General features: G+C 40.1%; 1 protein-coding gene across 5 annotated transcripts in view; it reads right to left on the bottom strand.

Moving 5' to 3' along the window:
- KIF13A (kinesin family member 13A) overlaps window positions 1–9337 on the bottom strand; it is a 205435-nt gene extending 196098 nt beyond the window's left edge. For all 5 annotated transcript variants that reach the window (XM_034762385.1, XM_034762382.1, XM_034762383.1 and 2 more), the window contains exons 1-2: window positions 8907–9337; window positions 8280–8373 (exon numbers count right to left, since the gene is read on the bottom strand). In XM_034762385.1, the coding sequence (XP_034618276.1) occupies window positions 8280–8373; window positions 8907–8961 (149 nt within the window). In that variant the 5' untranslated portion in view covers window positions 8962–9337. The remainder of the gene's footprint in view (window positions 1–8279; window positions 8374–8906) is intronic.
- Window positions 9338–12635: the final 3298 nt, after the last annotated feature.

Raw genomic sequence — 12635 nt, forward strand, 5'->3', positions numbered from 1 at the left:
CAATGGAACTGGAATAAAGGAGCCCCCTCTCCAGCATTGGAAATACAGAATATGTCTGCTTGTGTAAGAAGTCCCACTAATAGTTCTCCAGCACAGGCTTCTCTCAAAGTAAAGGGCTACTATAACTCCTTTGTGCTGATCAGTTACTGTATGCTCAACATTCAAGCTGTTTGCCAGCAGCATCTCTCTCCTTAACTCATAATTCCTCCCTGAGTCATTAAGTGGTAGAGGCCTGTGCTTTTGGCAGTAAAGATCCCCAAATCAATATCCACCAACAATCGATGGAGGGGTCACTAAAGTTGTACAGGGATTTGAACGTCTGTGGACCTCAGGCTCTCGGGACAAGCTTCCTTTGACAGTATGATGTCTAACATGCTGGCTAAGTGAATCTTATTTATTTCTACTGACTACTTCCTCCATTTAGAGGGTTAGAGATTACTGCTACTATCAGCTAATGGAGTTACTCCTTTAGTTAACATAGTAGAGGCCTGTGGTTTGGCACTGGAGGTCCCAAATTCACTGCAGGCTGACCAGCTGGGGTACAGATTGTTGCACAGTGGCAGCCCGGGCTTTAATCTTTCACACGCTTAATGAATGTGTATAATTGTGTGTCTCTCACTATACTGTAGTTTTGTATTTGCTACAGAGCAATCATATTCTGAAGCCTATAATACACACCCACATACAAAGGACCAGGAATTGCATGATTGGAAAAAATATTCAGTTATGCTATAGTGCCTGTACAGCATTTCTGCAGTGATTAGTTATTCAATATTACTGGCACTAACTACTTCCATTAACAGGCTCAACAGAGAGGCAGGGAACAATAAGCAGAGAGTTTGAGCTACTCGCTCACCTTTAAGCATAAAATGTGAGGCTCACTGACAGGGCAGCCAATGAGGCTACCTCCGCTAATCAACTTTTACGTAAGCTATGGGGACTTCAGTTCCTGATGATGTCAACCCGGCACCTCTCCCAGAAAAATATACAGTGATCTTTATTAAAAGAAAGAAAAAGAAAAAAACTCAGGTTAACAATGTAAATATCAAGTGTTAATGGCGTAGTTGTAAGCAATGCATTATTTTAAATGTTTGATAACAGAAATACCAGCAAAAGGAGTACAGCTTTAAGGGTTCGTTTTATGTAACATTAGAACGTTCCTGCCTGTAACAGATATTCCTTACCTCACTTTCATAAATTCAGTAAATGAAACATTTCCACTACCACTGAAGTGGGATATTTGGAAGGAAAAAAATGGTGTTTTTTGGTTAAAGTATATTGTCAATTCTTTAAAAAGATAGGAATTGTACTACTATGTATTACACAACAGCAAGCATATTTGTTAATGTTAAACAAATTTTTCACATGGTCCCCCACTTAATGAGGTCTGTTTGTGTGCATCATATCATAGGGCTTGGGCCAAACAGGAATCCATTTTACCACCACCAATCTAAACAGGTATTTAGGTCCCAATTCACTAAGACACTTAAACATGTTTTGCTAAACAGGGATAGACTTAAGCACGTGCTTAAGTACTTTGGTGCTCATTGATATGGCCCTGATTTTAGCAAAGACACTGTATTACCTTTACTATAAAATAAATAATAATAATGATAATAAAAAGTAGATTTTCAGTATAACAATGCTAATTTAACTGGAATTTTGAAGCCTTAGGGTGTTTGCACATTCAACAATCCTAATAAATACACAACAGATGAACAATGCTGGCAGATTGAAAATTTATTTCCCAGCAAGTTTCAAGGTTTTTACCCCTTTTTCATTAATACAGTTATTGCATATTACTACGATTAGGGTTCCCTTTCTTCCCTCCTACTGTAAAGATTTTCCTTCACAGTCCTCTCCCTATAAGAAAAAAAAATCTATTTTTAAATTACAGGTCTTTTAAAAATGTGTATTTCATTTCAGTATTTAAAGCAGGAAAATTCAGCAGTAATCCTAATCTCAAAGCAAACATTTATATGGCTAAAATAATAAGCAGGTGTAAACATACTTGTTCAGACCAACCACAGGATTTAAGTATATCTACAGGGTTGCTAATCTCTTTTAACAAACTACTTCAACATTTCATTCCGTGGGCTGTTCTTAACATTTTATGATAGATCTGTAAGAGAAACTTTTGACTGGTTCATCTTTTTTGACCTCTGACTTTATAAATTTTCCACCAGTGGTCATGTTAAGGAATGCTGGAAAACTGGGAACAACCATTCAAGACAATACCAAGACCGGTCTTCCTTTTCCTAAAATGCTTCTTTTCTGTTCTTGTTCTGATATGTGCCAATCTATTTCTTCTATTCAGAAAAGTCTGCCTAACATTCCAAAAGCCTCTACCATGAGCTTCCTCCAGCAGTGCCATTTATAGACCCAAGCACAAGGTACTTCTAGCTGTCTGGATTTTAAACTTATTAAAAGAACAATAGTTTTCCCATTCACCCTGCTTCAGGCCACCTCAGGAACAGCACTGCCACATACCCATAACTTGAACTCTAGGATTTTTAATGATGTGGAATTTGAGAATAGCGCTCTTCTGGAACAGGACCTAGTTTCCTACCTGAATCATGACTAAGTGAAAAGTTGCTGAAACAGTTCTGGAATGCAATTTCCCATCTCATATATATAATTTTTTTTTTCCCCCATAAAGCGACTGCATCTCTTCTTGGAAGAGGATTCAAAGCTAGTAGTTCACAACCTGAACACTGAGGCATAACAGGAAAACTAATTTAAGAGAGGTCAAAGTCAGATTACTTTTACAATTTCCTATAGACAAAGGCATGGTTGCTGTTATTCTATCCACTACCTCAGGCAGGTGATTATTTAGAGCACATGCATCCAAGCCTCTATCTGGTTGATAATTCCTTCAGACATGTGGAGAGTTAGCAGCTGTCTCATTTCACTTGACACTCCTTTCAGACAAGTTTCAGTTTAAAGCAGTGACTCTAACAACACAACACAACACAAACTCCCCAGAGCAGTGACCTTCTCCTCCCAGTCTCCTCTAATGATCCAAATAGTGTTAAATCAAAACATAAACCACAACCACTGAAGTTTATACAGATTAAGGATTTCCCCCTCCTCTGGGGACAGGAAGGAGCAGAAAGAAAAGCAGAGTTATTGTTTAGGAAAGAAATGTATGAAATAATTGTTTTTTAAATAATATTAATTAGCTAGGAAATTAGTGCCTCGAAGGTAATAAGCAGTCATTTTATAAAAAAGCGGAGAAGCCTACAAAACTCCTAAAGAGGAACCGGGAAACATTACAAAACACCACCCAATATTATTCCATAGCTCTTATCAATCTACAACTACAATAAAAGTTTTGCTCAAGTAATGCTTGAAGGATTTAACCTTTGATAAAAACTGGTAAGTAACACAAAGAGGTCAAGGGAGAAGGCAGGGCAGATGGTTTATTCACAAGAAACCTTACAAAATGCATGCAGAAAAAGTTAAGATGTATTTAAAAAGAATTCCAGGACACTTTCTAACCTAAATAGTATATTTAAGTTCAGCTACACATGCTAATGACCTCTTACTTTCTTTCCAATTTAAGTATTTGAACAAAATTTGCACAAGAATATGCTTTAATGTAATAAACTGCCCAATAAATCTCCTTGGTTTCAGTCCTAGATTGGGCAGTTATAAAGTAATATTTCAGTTCTGCAGGTTCTCTGGTTTCTTGTTTATTTTAGTCAAGATGCAGATAATTTAGTAAATAAAAGAGGAGGGAAGAGGATTAACGTATGTACTAGAGTCATTAGGGAAATCAAAACAAGATTTGCTTTTCGAAATTCACGTTCTTTAGAAAATAAGTTGGCGGTGACGGGGAGGGAGGGATGAGTCTATTCCAATTAGCAGCCAAAACCCTAGCACAAATGCAAAGGAAGCTCCAGAATAGCCCATTTTAGATTACTTTACAATGGGATAGCAGTTCTAAATGCAAAGCAGTAACTTAGAATACTCCCAAAATGAGTTGGAAAATTTCAGAGACAAGACAAAAATTTCAACAAAAACAAACACTCAGAAACAAATGTTTTCAACGCTTTCAGAAACTTTTATTCCATTTCGTAATTGGCTCTGATCACTCAGCAGTTCGACTGAATATCACAACATTTATTTCAGGCAACAGGAACTATTTAGAAAGATATAAATTAATAGAATATGCTTATAAACTCTGTAAGGCAATATCCATTTCTAACAAAATATTAGTTGAGATACAATGTTTCATATCTTTAGTAATGCAGAGAGAAAAGTTTAGTAGGGAATCTGATTTCCTTCTTCCAACTGAAGATGGACAAGTAATCTCTTGTGTATAGAGGAAAGACAAAAGGTATTCCTGATTTGTTTCTTCAGCCACAAAAAAGTACAGCTAACAGTTAAAGATGAAGAAACAATTACAGCTATTACTAATTACACTTAGCCCTGATCTTACTACTAAAAGATACCCAACTCCAATGTTTTGCCCAGCATTGAAGGGGGTGCAACTGATGCCTGTTAAAAAATGGTTCCTTTTTACATTCACTTCCTGATGAGAGTCCAAAACTCTACCAAATAAGCTCTCCCTAGCTCAATGAGACTAAAATGCAGTTGGTTAACTTCTTCTAGGTTTTGATGTCCTTGCTAAATACAGAATTAGAAAATGATGTTTGTGGGGGCAGGTAGGCCAGCCTGCTCTGGGTAGTTCTCTAAATGAAGAGAGAACACTAATACCAATCAAAGTAACTTAAACTGATGGGTCTTCTGTTATTAAATTTTTTAGAAGGCAATGTGACCTCGTGGTTAGAGCAAGAGACCTGGAGTCAGGAAATGTTGGATCTACCCCACTACTCTGCCACTGTCTCACTGTGTGGTCTTAGGCAAGTCACAACTACTGCCTTGTTATCCTCACCTGTAAAATGGAGGAAATATTTACTCACCTGTGTAAACCACAAAATCCTACCCTGGTGAAGATTAAGCCTAAAGTTTACAAAATTAAAAAAAAACTGATGACATATTCGTTAGATATAATTCCAAAATAAAACCAACCAGCCTTATGAAACAGACAAGTTTGTACAGCTCCAATTTTCATCACCTGAGAACTGTTTTCCAAAAGCTAATCTTCTAGAAATGAGTGTCAGCATGTTTAATTATAAATGTGGATGAAAGTTCTGTGTGATCATTTTGTTTTATACAATCTGTTCTGTGCATTTTAAACTGCAGCTCTAGGAGGTCCTGTTTTTTTTTTTGTTTTTGTTGTTTTTAAACCATCACTGATTTCTTGGCTTTAATTCCATTAAGGAAAAGCAATTATGGAAGCCAAGCCTGCCTGCTTCCTTTGGTAGAAACCACTTGCTCTTATCACAGTATAAACTTTTACTTTCATTTAACTATAAAAGCATTTTTTCAATATTACATTTGCGAGCTTCAGCACAACAATATAAATTTTTAAAACACTTTTTCCTACATTATCTCAACTGCCTCTCCCCTCCTCTTCTCTCACAAGTATGAACAACTCTTATTAAATGAAAATGACTTCACACACTTCAGGCCCAGTTGAGCTGTGCTTACTCACAATGAGTAAAAAAGTAGTCCTACTGAACTCAAAGGATGACGAACCGTACAGCAAAGTAAAGATGACAAAACTAGGCCCCACTCAGGGCCCCCAGGCTCTCAACACAAAAGTTAATTTTGGTTAGACATATAGCTATTCATCTTTAATATGCAACTACAAGCAAAAGTAATGGTAAAATGATCAACCAGCAGTCTAACAAGTGAAATTCTAATTTTGAAATAGATCTTCCTTTATAGCAATAGCGTAACAGAAATATGAAACCAAGCTACACAAAGAAAACCAAAACCCATTTGGTGCTTTTATCTCTGCTAAGAAATTAATCCAAATACAAGCAGCACTGCTGCAGTGATTCAGATTAAATTCATATAGACAGTGCCTTTGGAAATGCATAAAAATATAAAGAATTCCTCCAGTACCAAGAGTATTGTGACTATTCAGATGAGGGAAAAAAACATAAGATCCAATAATTTAATATTAAATTAATGGATTTTAAGTGGTTCTGTTAAACACCAGGAGGATGCAACAAGCTTCAGGAAAAAGTTATGCATAAATTCTAGATTTGGAAGACATTGAATTACAATTTTATTTAGACCAAAAAAATATGATCAATATTAACTGATCACAGTCCGTTGCACATTACACACTTCAAGGATATTTCCAATGCACAAAGTCAGATAGTAATTTTCTTTGTTAGTATTTAATTTACAGTTTTGCAATCAACTAAGACCCCAAAGCCAGACTGAGATTCAGGAAGGCAGACCCATGTTTGTTGAAAAGCCCTATTTATGTCATGGGATTCCATGCACTGCAAGGGTCTGCACATGTGGTTATCAAGACAGAATTGGGTCATATTTCTAGCAAGATCAAAAAGGGATAGATATATACATAACAGGCGATAAAGCAAGAAACACAAACCCACACAGACAAACCACATGTGGTCTTATATTACCTTAGCGTTGTAACTTCTTCCCAAATATCTGCAACAATTTTCACAGAGAGGGTAACATTCCCACCTTAAGTTGATTACCAGTAATTTACAAAGAGTTTTTTTTTTTTTTTAATTTTTTAGTTTTTTTAACTGTAGACTTTTTATTTATTTGAACTGTTATTTGATTCTACTCTGGTATATTTATACATTTGTTCCTTTAAATAAAAAAAAAATAAAAAAAAACTATATACAGCTTATTTCTTCCTTTAGTTTGGTACATCATGAAATATGTATGGAGAAAAAAATTACAGTACCAAAGTTCTGTCAAGCCTACATATTTGGGAACATTTGTATTACTATAAGCACTATATATGCACACTATATACTATAGGCACTATATGTGCACACACACAGTAAGAAACAGTCTGTGCCCTGAAAAGCTTACATTCAAAATAAATAAGAGACCAAGACTACATTTATTATTCCCATTTTACAGATGGGGAACCAGGGTACAGAGAGATTACGTGACTCTGCCAAGGTCATGCAGAAAGCCTGACAAAGAACTAGGAAATGAACCCAGATCTTCCCAGTCCCAAGACAGTGCATTAACCACAAGATTGGCCTTCCTTATGCTGTCATCAAAAGGGTTAATGGCATAAAGTTAAACTTGAACATGAGATTTATTACATCCCAATTCTGCAGTTGGATTAGTGTAAGTGGAACCTCATACAAAGTCTCAGAATTTTTAAGATATAAAGCATCATAAAAGCGTAAAATAACGTCCACCAAAAAAGTACCAACGCAAATAATTCATATGGATATATGCAGTTTTTTCACAAAGCCATGCCTATGAGATGTGCAAGCAGTCTTATGGGAAAATGGCCATAACTATGATTATTTGCCCAATTTTCTGCTCTTAAGCAAAAAATATATTCAGAGCACCAAGTACAGGGATCAATTAACATGTAACTACACAGATTAGCACACAATGCAACTCTTCCCCTCATGCCCCCACCCCAAATGAAAAAAAAATATTTTCCTTCTCTGCTCTATTTTTACAATCCGGTGCATTGGTATTTTGGATGATTTCCAGAAGTATTCTGTTCAGGGACTACGCAAGTAAGTGCCAGATTTCCAAATTATTTTAGCGGACTCTCTTATACTGCTTCACAGAACAGCACAGAATTAATAAGGGATCCAGCAGTCACAACTTTTCAAATGCAAATATGTTGCAATCTGGTAAATACAGCCCTTAAAAAAAAAACCTCCCCCAGCGTCTAAAATCCAGCACACAACTTTTGTTCCCACAAATCAAACTGAAGGTTACAGCAACTCATTAACAGAATCTCCTTAATGAAACTGCCAAAAATGTTATGGACTTTTCAGTTTCTTGAATCCCACCACTAATCAATCTCATCTAACAGCTGATGAAAGCATAACTCTTTAAACATATATGAAACTACTACTGAGGTTTTGCCTCTGAAAAAGTAATGCTATTGCCCCCCAGTTCCTCTGACAGGGTGTGGAAAAAAAACTTGGGGTCTAATTCTGATCTCCTACTGATGCAACTCCATTGAAGTTATTGGCATCTTATACAGCTGCAAGCAAAAGGAGAATCAGGCTACTGGACTTTTTTTCTAAAGAGCTTCCAGAAGTAGCTGAAGCAACATTAAGAAGCTGCTTCTCTCTTAACAAAAGCACGCAAGCAACTCATTGTTTGAGCCCATGCTTAACCCAACGTAGACAGGGTGGGGCAGGGATTTCTGGATAGGGATATTTTATTTGTACCTGTTATCTCCCTGTTTGATGTTTGAAGGGGGAGGGTGCAGCACAGTCTGATTCCCTTGCATCTCCACAATACATTTGGTGTTCAACTCCAGCTCTGGAAGAGAACATGCCAGAGGGCTTTACCTACCAGAATAGACCCTCGTGCAAAGAAGGGGCCACATGCACCCCCTCCACCCTGCCAAACTGGGTTCCCCCCAGCGTCTCCCCAGAGCTACTTGCAGAACAACCCTTACCCCACACTACTACTGGGGAGGTATGTGGGCGGGGAGAGGGGGGAAAGAGTTTGGTATTTCTCCCCAGAGCCTGAGGCTCCCCTAGCTAATCCCCGGGGCTGTTTGGAGAACTGCCCTCCATAGGGGGCGGTTCTCCAGGCAGCTCTGAGGAGAAACTGGGGGAGCCGCAGGCTCACCCTGAACCTCCACCAGCCGAGGGAAGGTGTGTGCACGTGGGGGGAAGGGGGAGAGGACTCAAAGTGATCTGAAAAAGCAGGGTCCCCCCCCAACCCAACCCCCGTGGGAGCAGCGGCTGTGACAAGGGACGCTTCAGCCACACCCCGGGGTGAGAGTTTTTGCTCATTGATTGTTGGGGTCCGTGAGCCCTGGCGACCCCCCACCCGGCTCCGTTTACCTCTGCGGTTCATGGGCCGGACCCTGACGGCCACCTTCACCTTGGTCTCCGACATCTTCCCCGGCGGCGCCCAGCTCCCTCAGCGCTGCTGCTGCTGCTGCCGGGGGGCCGCTCACAGGGACGGGTCGCTGCCAGCCCCGCGCTGCCCGCGGCGAGGCGCAGCCCCAAGGTCCATCCCCGGGAAGGGGGGGGGGAGCGGCGGCGGCCGAGCAGCTCCCGGCCGAGCCTCTGTCTGTCTGACTGACTGACTCCGCGTCTGTCCGCCTCTAGCCTCGTTTGCATAACAGCTCCCGCCGCTCCGCTCCCCGGCGCTGCCGCCTCCCCGTCCCGACCGCCATCTTCCGCCCACAACGGCCAGCGGCTGCCTCGCCGAACAGACCGCAGCCAGCAGCCTAGGAGACGGGCGGGTTAACGGGGGGCAGAGGGGAGGGTTTTCCGGAAAGACACGGAAACAGCCGAGTGTCTTCGAGGCAGGGGGCGTGGAACGGAGCGTCCCAGGGTAACCCCGCCCCCGCCGCCTAGGCATGCGCAGATCCTTCACGCCCCATGCGCAGAGGGAACAGCGAAGTCGCGAAGAGCTGCCTGCCCGTACTTTGCCCTCAGCGGCGCGAGCGTAGGGCGAGGTGGGAGGGAGCCGAGCGCTGAGCGAGCAGCAGCCGAGGCAGGTGAGGGGCGGGTGAAAGAGCCCGTGAAAAGCTGCGGGGGGTGGGGGTGAGCTGCTGACCCAGGGGGGATAAACTGCTCAGCAGGGTGAATGGGGGAGAGGGGACCAGAGAGTGACAGAGCGGAGCAGTGGCTGGAGGAGCCTGGGGAAAACAGCGGAGATCAGACCTCTCCTAGGCAGAAAACCCCCATCAAAGCCCAGGCGCCCACCCATAGATTGTGCAGGGTTTGACTTTGAGGATTCCTTAGTGTCTGAGGAAAGGATCTGACTGAGGAAATGTGAAAGCTCCCAGATGGTCTTGCTCCCCAGTGGAATGGGAGATGCATAAAGGAAGCGGCGGACTGGACTAGATGACCTCTCGAGGTCCCTTCCATCCTATGATTCTATGATAACATCAGACTGCAAGATTCATGAGCGCGCTAGGAAGATTGCGCTCTTTGAGATGATGCTGTGCGACCTCATGCGCTGCTTGCAAACCACATAGTCCATACGCTTCTCTGATTGTGCTGCTCCAGAAGACGAATGGGAAAATAAGGATGATTATAGACAACCTTATCCTAAGTAGACATGCAGTGGTTGATGAGTGCACCATGACTCTATGCCTTGGACTGTTTGGTAGGGAGCCCGTGGTTCTTGATGGTGAATCTTTAATGTGTATATTACCTGATCCCACTGGGACAACATAATAAAGAGAAAACCACATTCTCTGCCCTTTAGTTTTCTGTTTGAACACATGCCCCCAAGGAAAATCTGGAGTGCCTACCACATACCACTGTCTCATGAAGAAAAGTTGTGGGAGACATGAACCTATTACAAGTATTAGTTTATTTGGATGATGTGACTATGTTTGGAAGAACTCTGAAGGAACATGAAGAGAGACTTCTAAAAGTGTTAGGCTGATTGGAAGTCTATGGACTGAAGCTATCAATTGATAAATTCCAGTTCTGCAGAATATCAAATATGTGTGTCACATTGTGTCCCATAGAGATGTAAGTACGGATCCTGATAACACAGAAACACTCACTCTGTAGCCATGCCCACATAATTACAGAGAGTCCAAGACTTTCTTAGGATTTTGCAGCTACGACTGCAGATTTGTTAATAATTGCACTATCACTACAAAGCTACTGAATAATCTCACTATAGGATACCAGTCTGGGATGATAAAAAAAAAAATCTAAGACAAAGGTTAAGGAAAGGTCCACAAAGGTTTCTGAACAAAAACCTAGAACACCTGGGAAAATGACGGGACAAGAGATGTGAAAAGGCCTTTCAGGAAATCATTAATTGACTAATTGATGCCCCAGTCATAGCCTTTACTGACACAAGCAAGCCTTTTATTCTACAATAAAGCTGAATGGAAGTGCCGTGAACTGGTAATGTTCGTGGTTGACCACGAAGCGCAGAAAGTGCCTGTGCACTGGATGAATTGCTATGTGTCCTTCATGTCAAGAGTGGTATACAAGTCTATATGTGACATATTTATAGAGACATTTTAAGACTAAAATGAGTTCAGGTTGAATGGTGTTATGAGCCCCAAAGGGGGGCTGGGGAGGATCTTAAGTGTCAGTCCTGTGAGCAAATGCAGAATAGACGTACCTAAATATTATTGTTTAATGTGGCTGATAACTGCATATTTAGATATCTTTCAAAAATGTCTACTTTTAAATTAATCTGACAGATCACAATGTCTCCAGGAAACAAAACCTTTTAACATTGTGTATCAGTAGGGAAGAGTACCATTCACTGAGTTCAAGTATTAAAAAATGGGTCATTTTTAATTCCCCCAAATCATTAGTTAATATATCTTCAGTATTTAAGACCAATGCTATTTTTGAGTTGAGTATAAAAAGTGTTTGAAGTTATTAACCCCCTTTTTCCATCTGTTTTTAAAGTTTAAACGGTTAAGGGCTTGGTCCTACATTCAGTGGCAAAGCTCCCATTTAATGATGAGGGAACTGAGTATCTGGCCCAGAGCTACAGCATCCTGTGTTTTGGAGAGAATTAACTAGCAAAATCCATGACTCAAATTGGCCCACTAAAGTGAGTGTCACTACCAGTATGTTAAAGAGGGTAGGATTTTTCCCACACTCTTGCATTCCTGGAATAAAGAGCTGAATAAGGCAATTCATGTAAGTGACTTACATACCCTCATGTTGCTCGCTAATTAGGTACCTTGTGATGGCTGATCTCAGACCATCATTAGCATAATCTTGTAAAATACTATTGCCCACTCTCTTCAGATGTAGAAAGAACTTTTAAAACTTAACACTTCTAACATGTTCAGTATGTTTGCCATTCTTAGAGCTGGAATTTGATAATATATCTGGAACAAAATCCTGGCCCTACTGAAATGAATGGGACTTTTCCCACAGATTTTATTGGGACCAGGATTTCACCCTTTTAGTGTAATGATTTCCAGCTATTACTCCTTAATACAATATCTCTTTGTATCCTAATAGCATAACTTAAATTGTAAAATTAAACACATTTGTTTTACTTATTTTGTTTAAGGTTCTCCTACAAATATTTTTTATTATTATTTTTATTTTTTTAAAAATATCAGGTGAAGTTTTTCAAACCATATTTAGGCATCTACATGAAAGTGGCCAATTTTCAAAATTGCTGAGCATCTGCAGGGGCCATCAATTTTCAACCAGAACTCCATCTGCACAGTTGGAAATTAGGCCAGTTTAACTCAGGTGCATAAATATAAATATCCAACTTTGGACACTATTTTTGAAAATATCAATATTTTAATTATAATAGGTGGGTAAAATTGCAATTGAAGCTAGGAGACTATGGGTCAGTATATATGCCACCTACCTTTGAAATGTGATTATTTTACCACCAGTCTTACAGCAACTGCACACACTTTCTTTAAAGGAATGATTGATAATCTCTCAATTCCAGTAAAATACTTCATGAAAAGACTAACATAATAATACTTAGCTCTTCTATAGTGCTCTCCATAAGTAGATCTTAAAGAGTTTTTACAAAGGAGTCAGTATTATCCCCATTTTACAGATGGGGAAACTGGGGTATAGAGAGGGGAAGTGATTTGC

The sequence above is a fragment of the Trachemys scripta genome, chromosome 2 (assembly GCF_013100865.1).
Source record: "Trachemys scripta elegans isolate TJP31775 chromosome 2, CAS_Tse_1.0, whole genome shotgun sequence".
Lineage (NCBI taxonomy): Eukaryota > Metazoa > Chordata > Testudines > Emydidae > Trachemys > Trachemys scripta.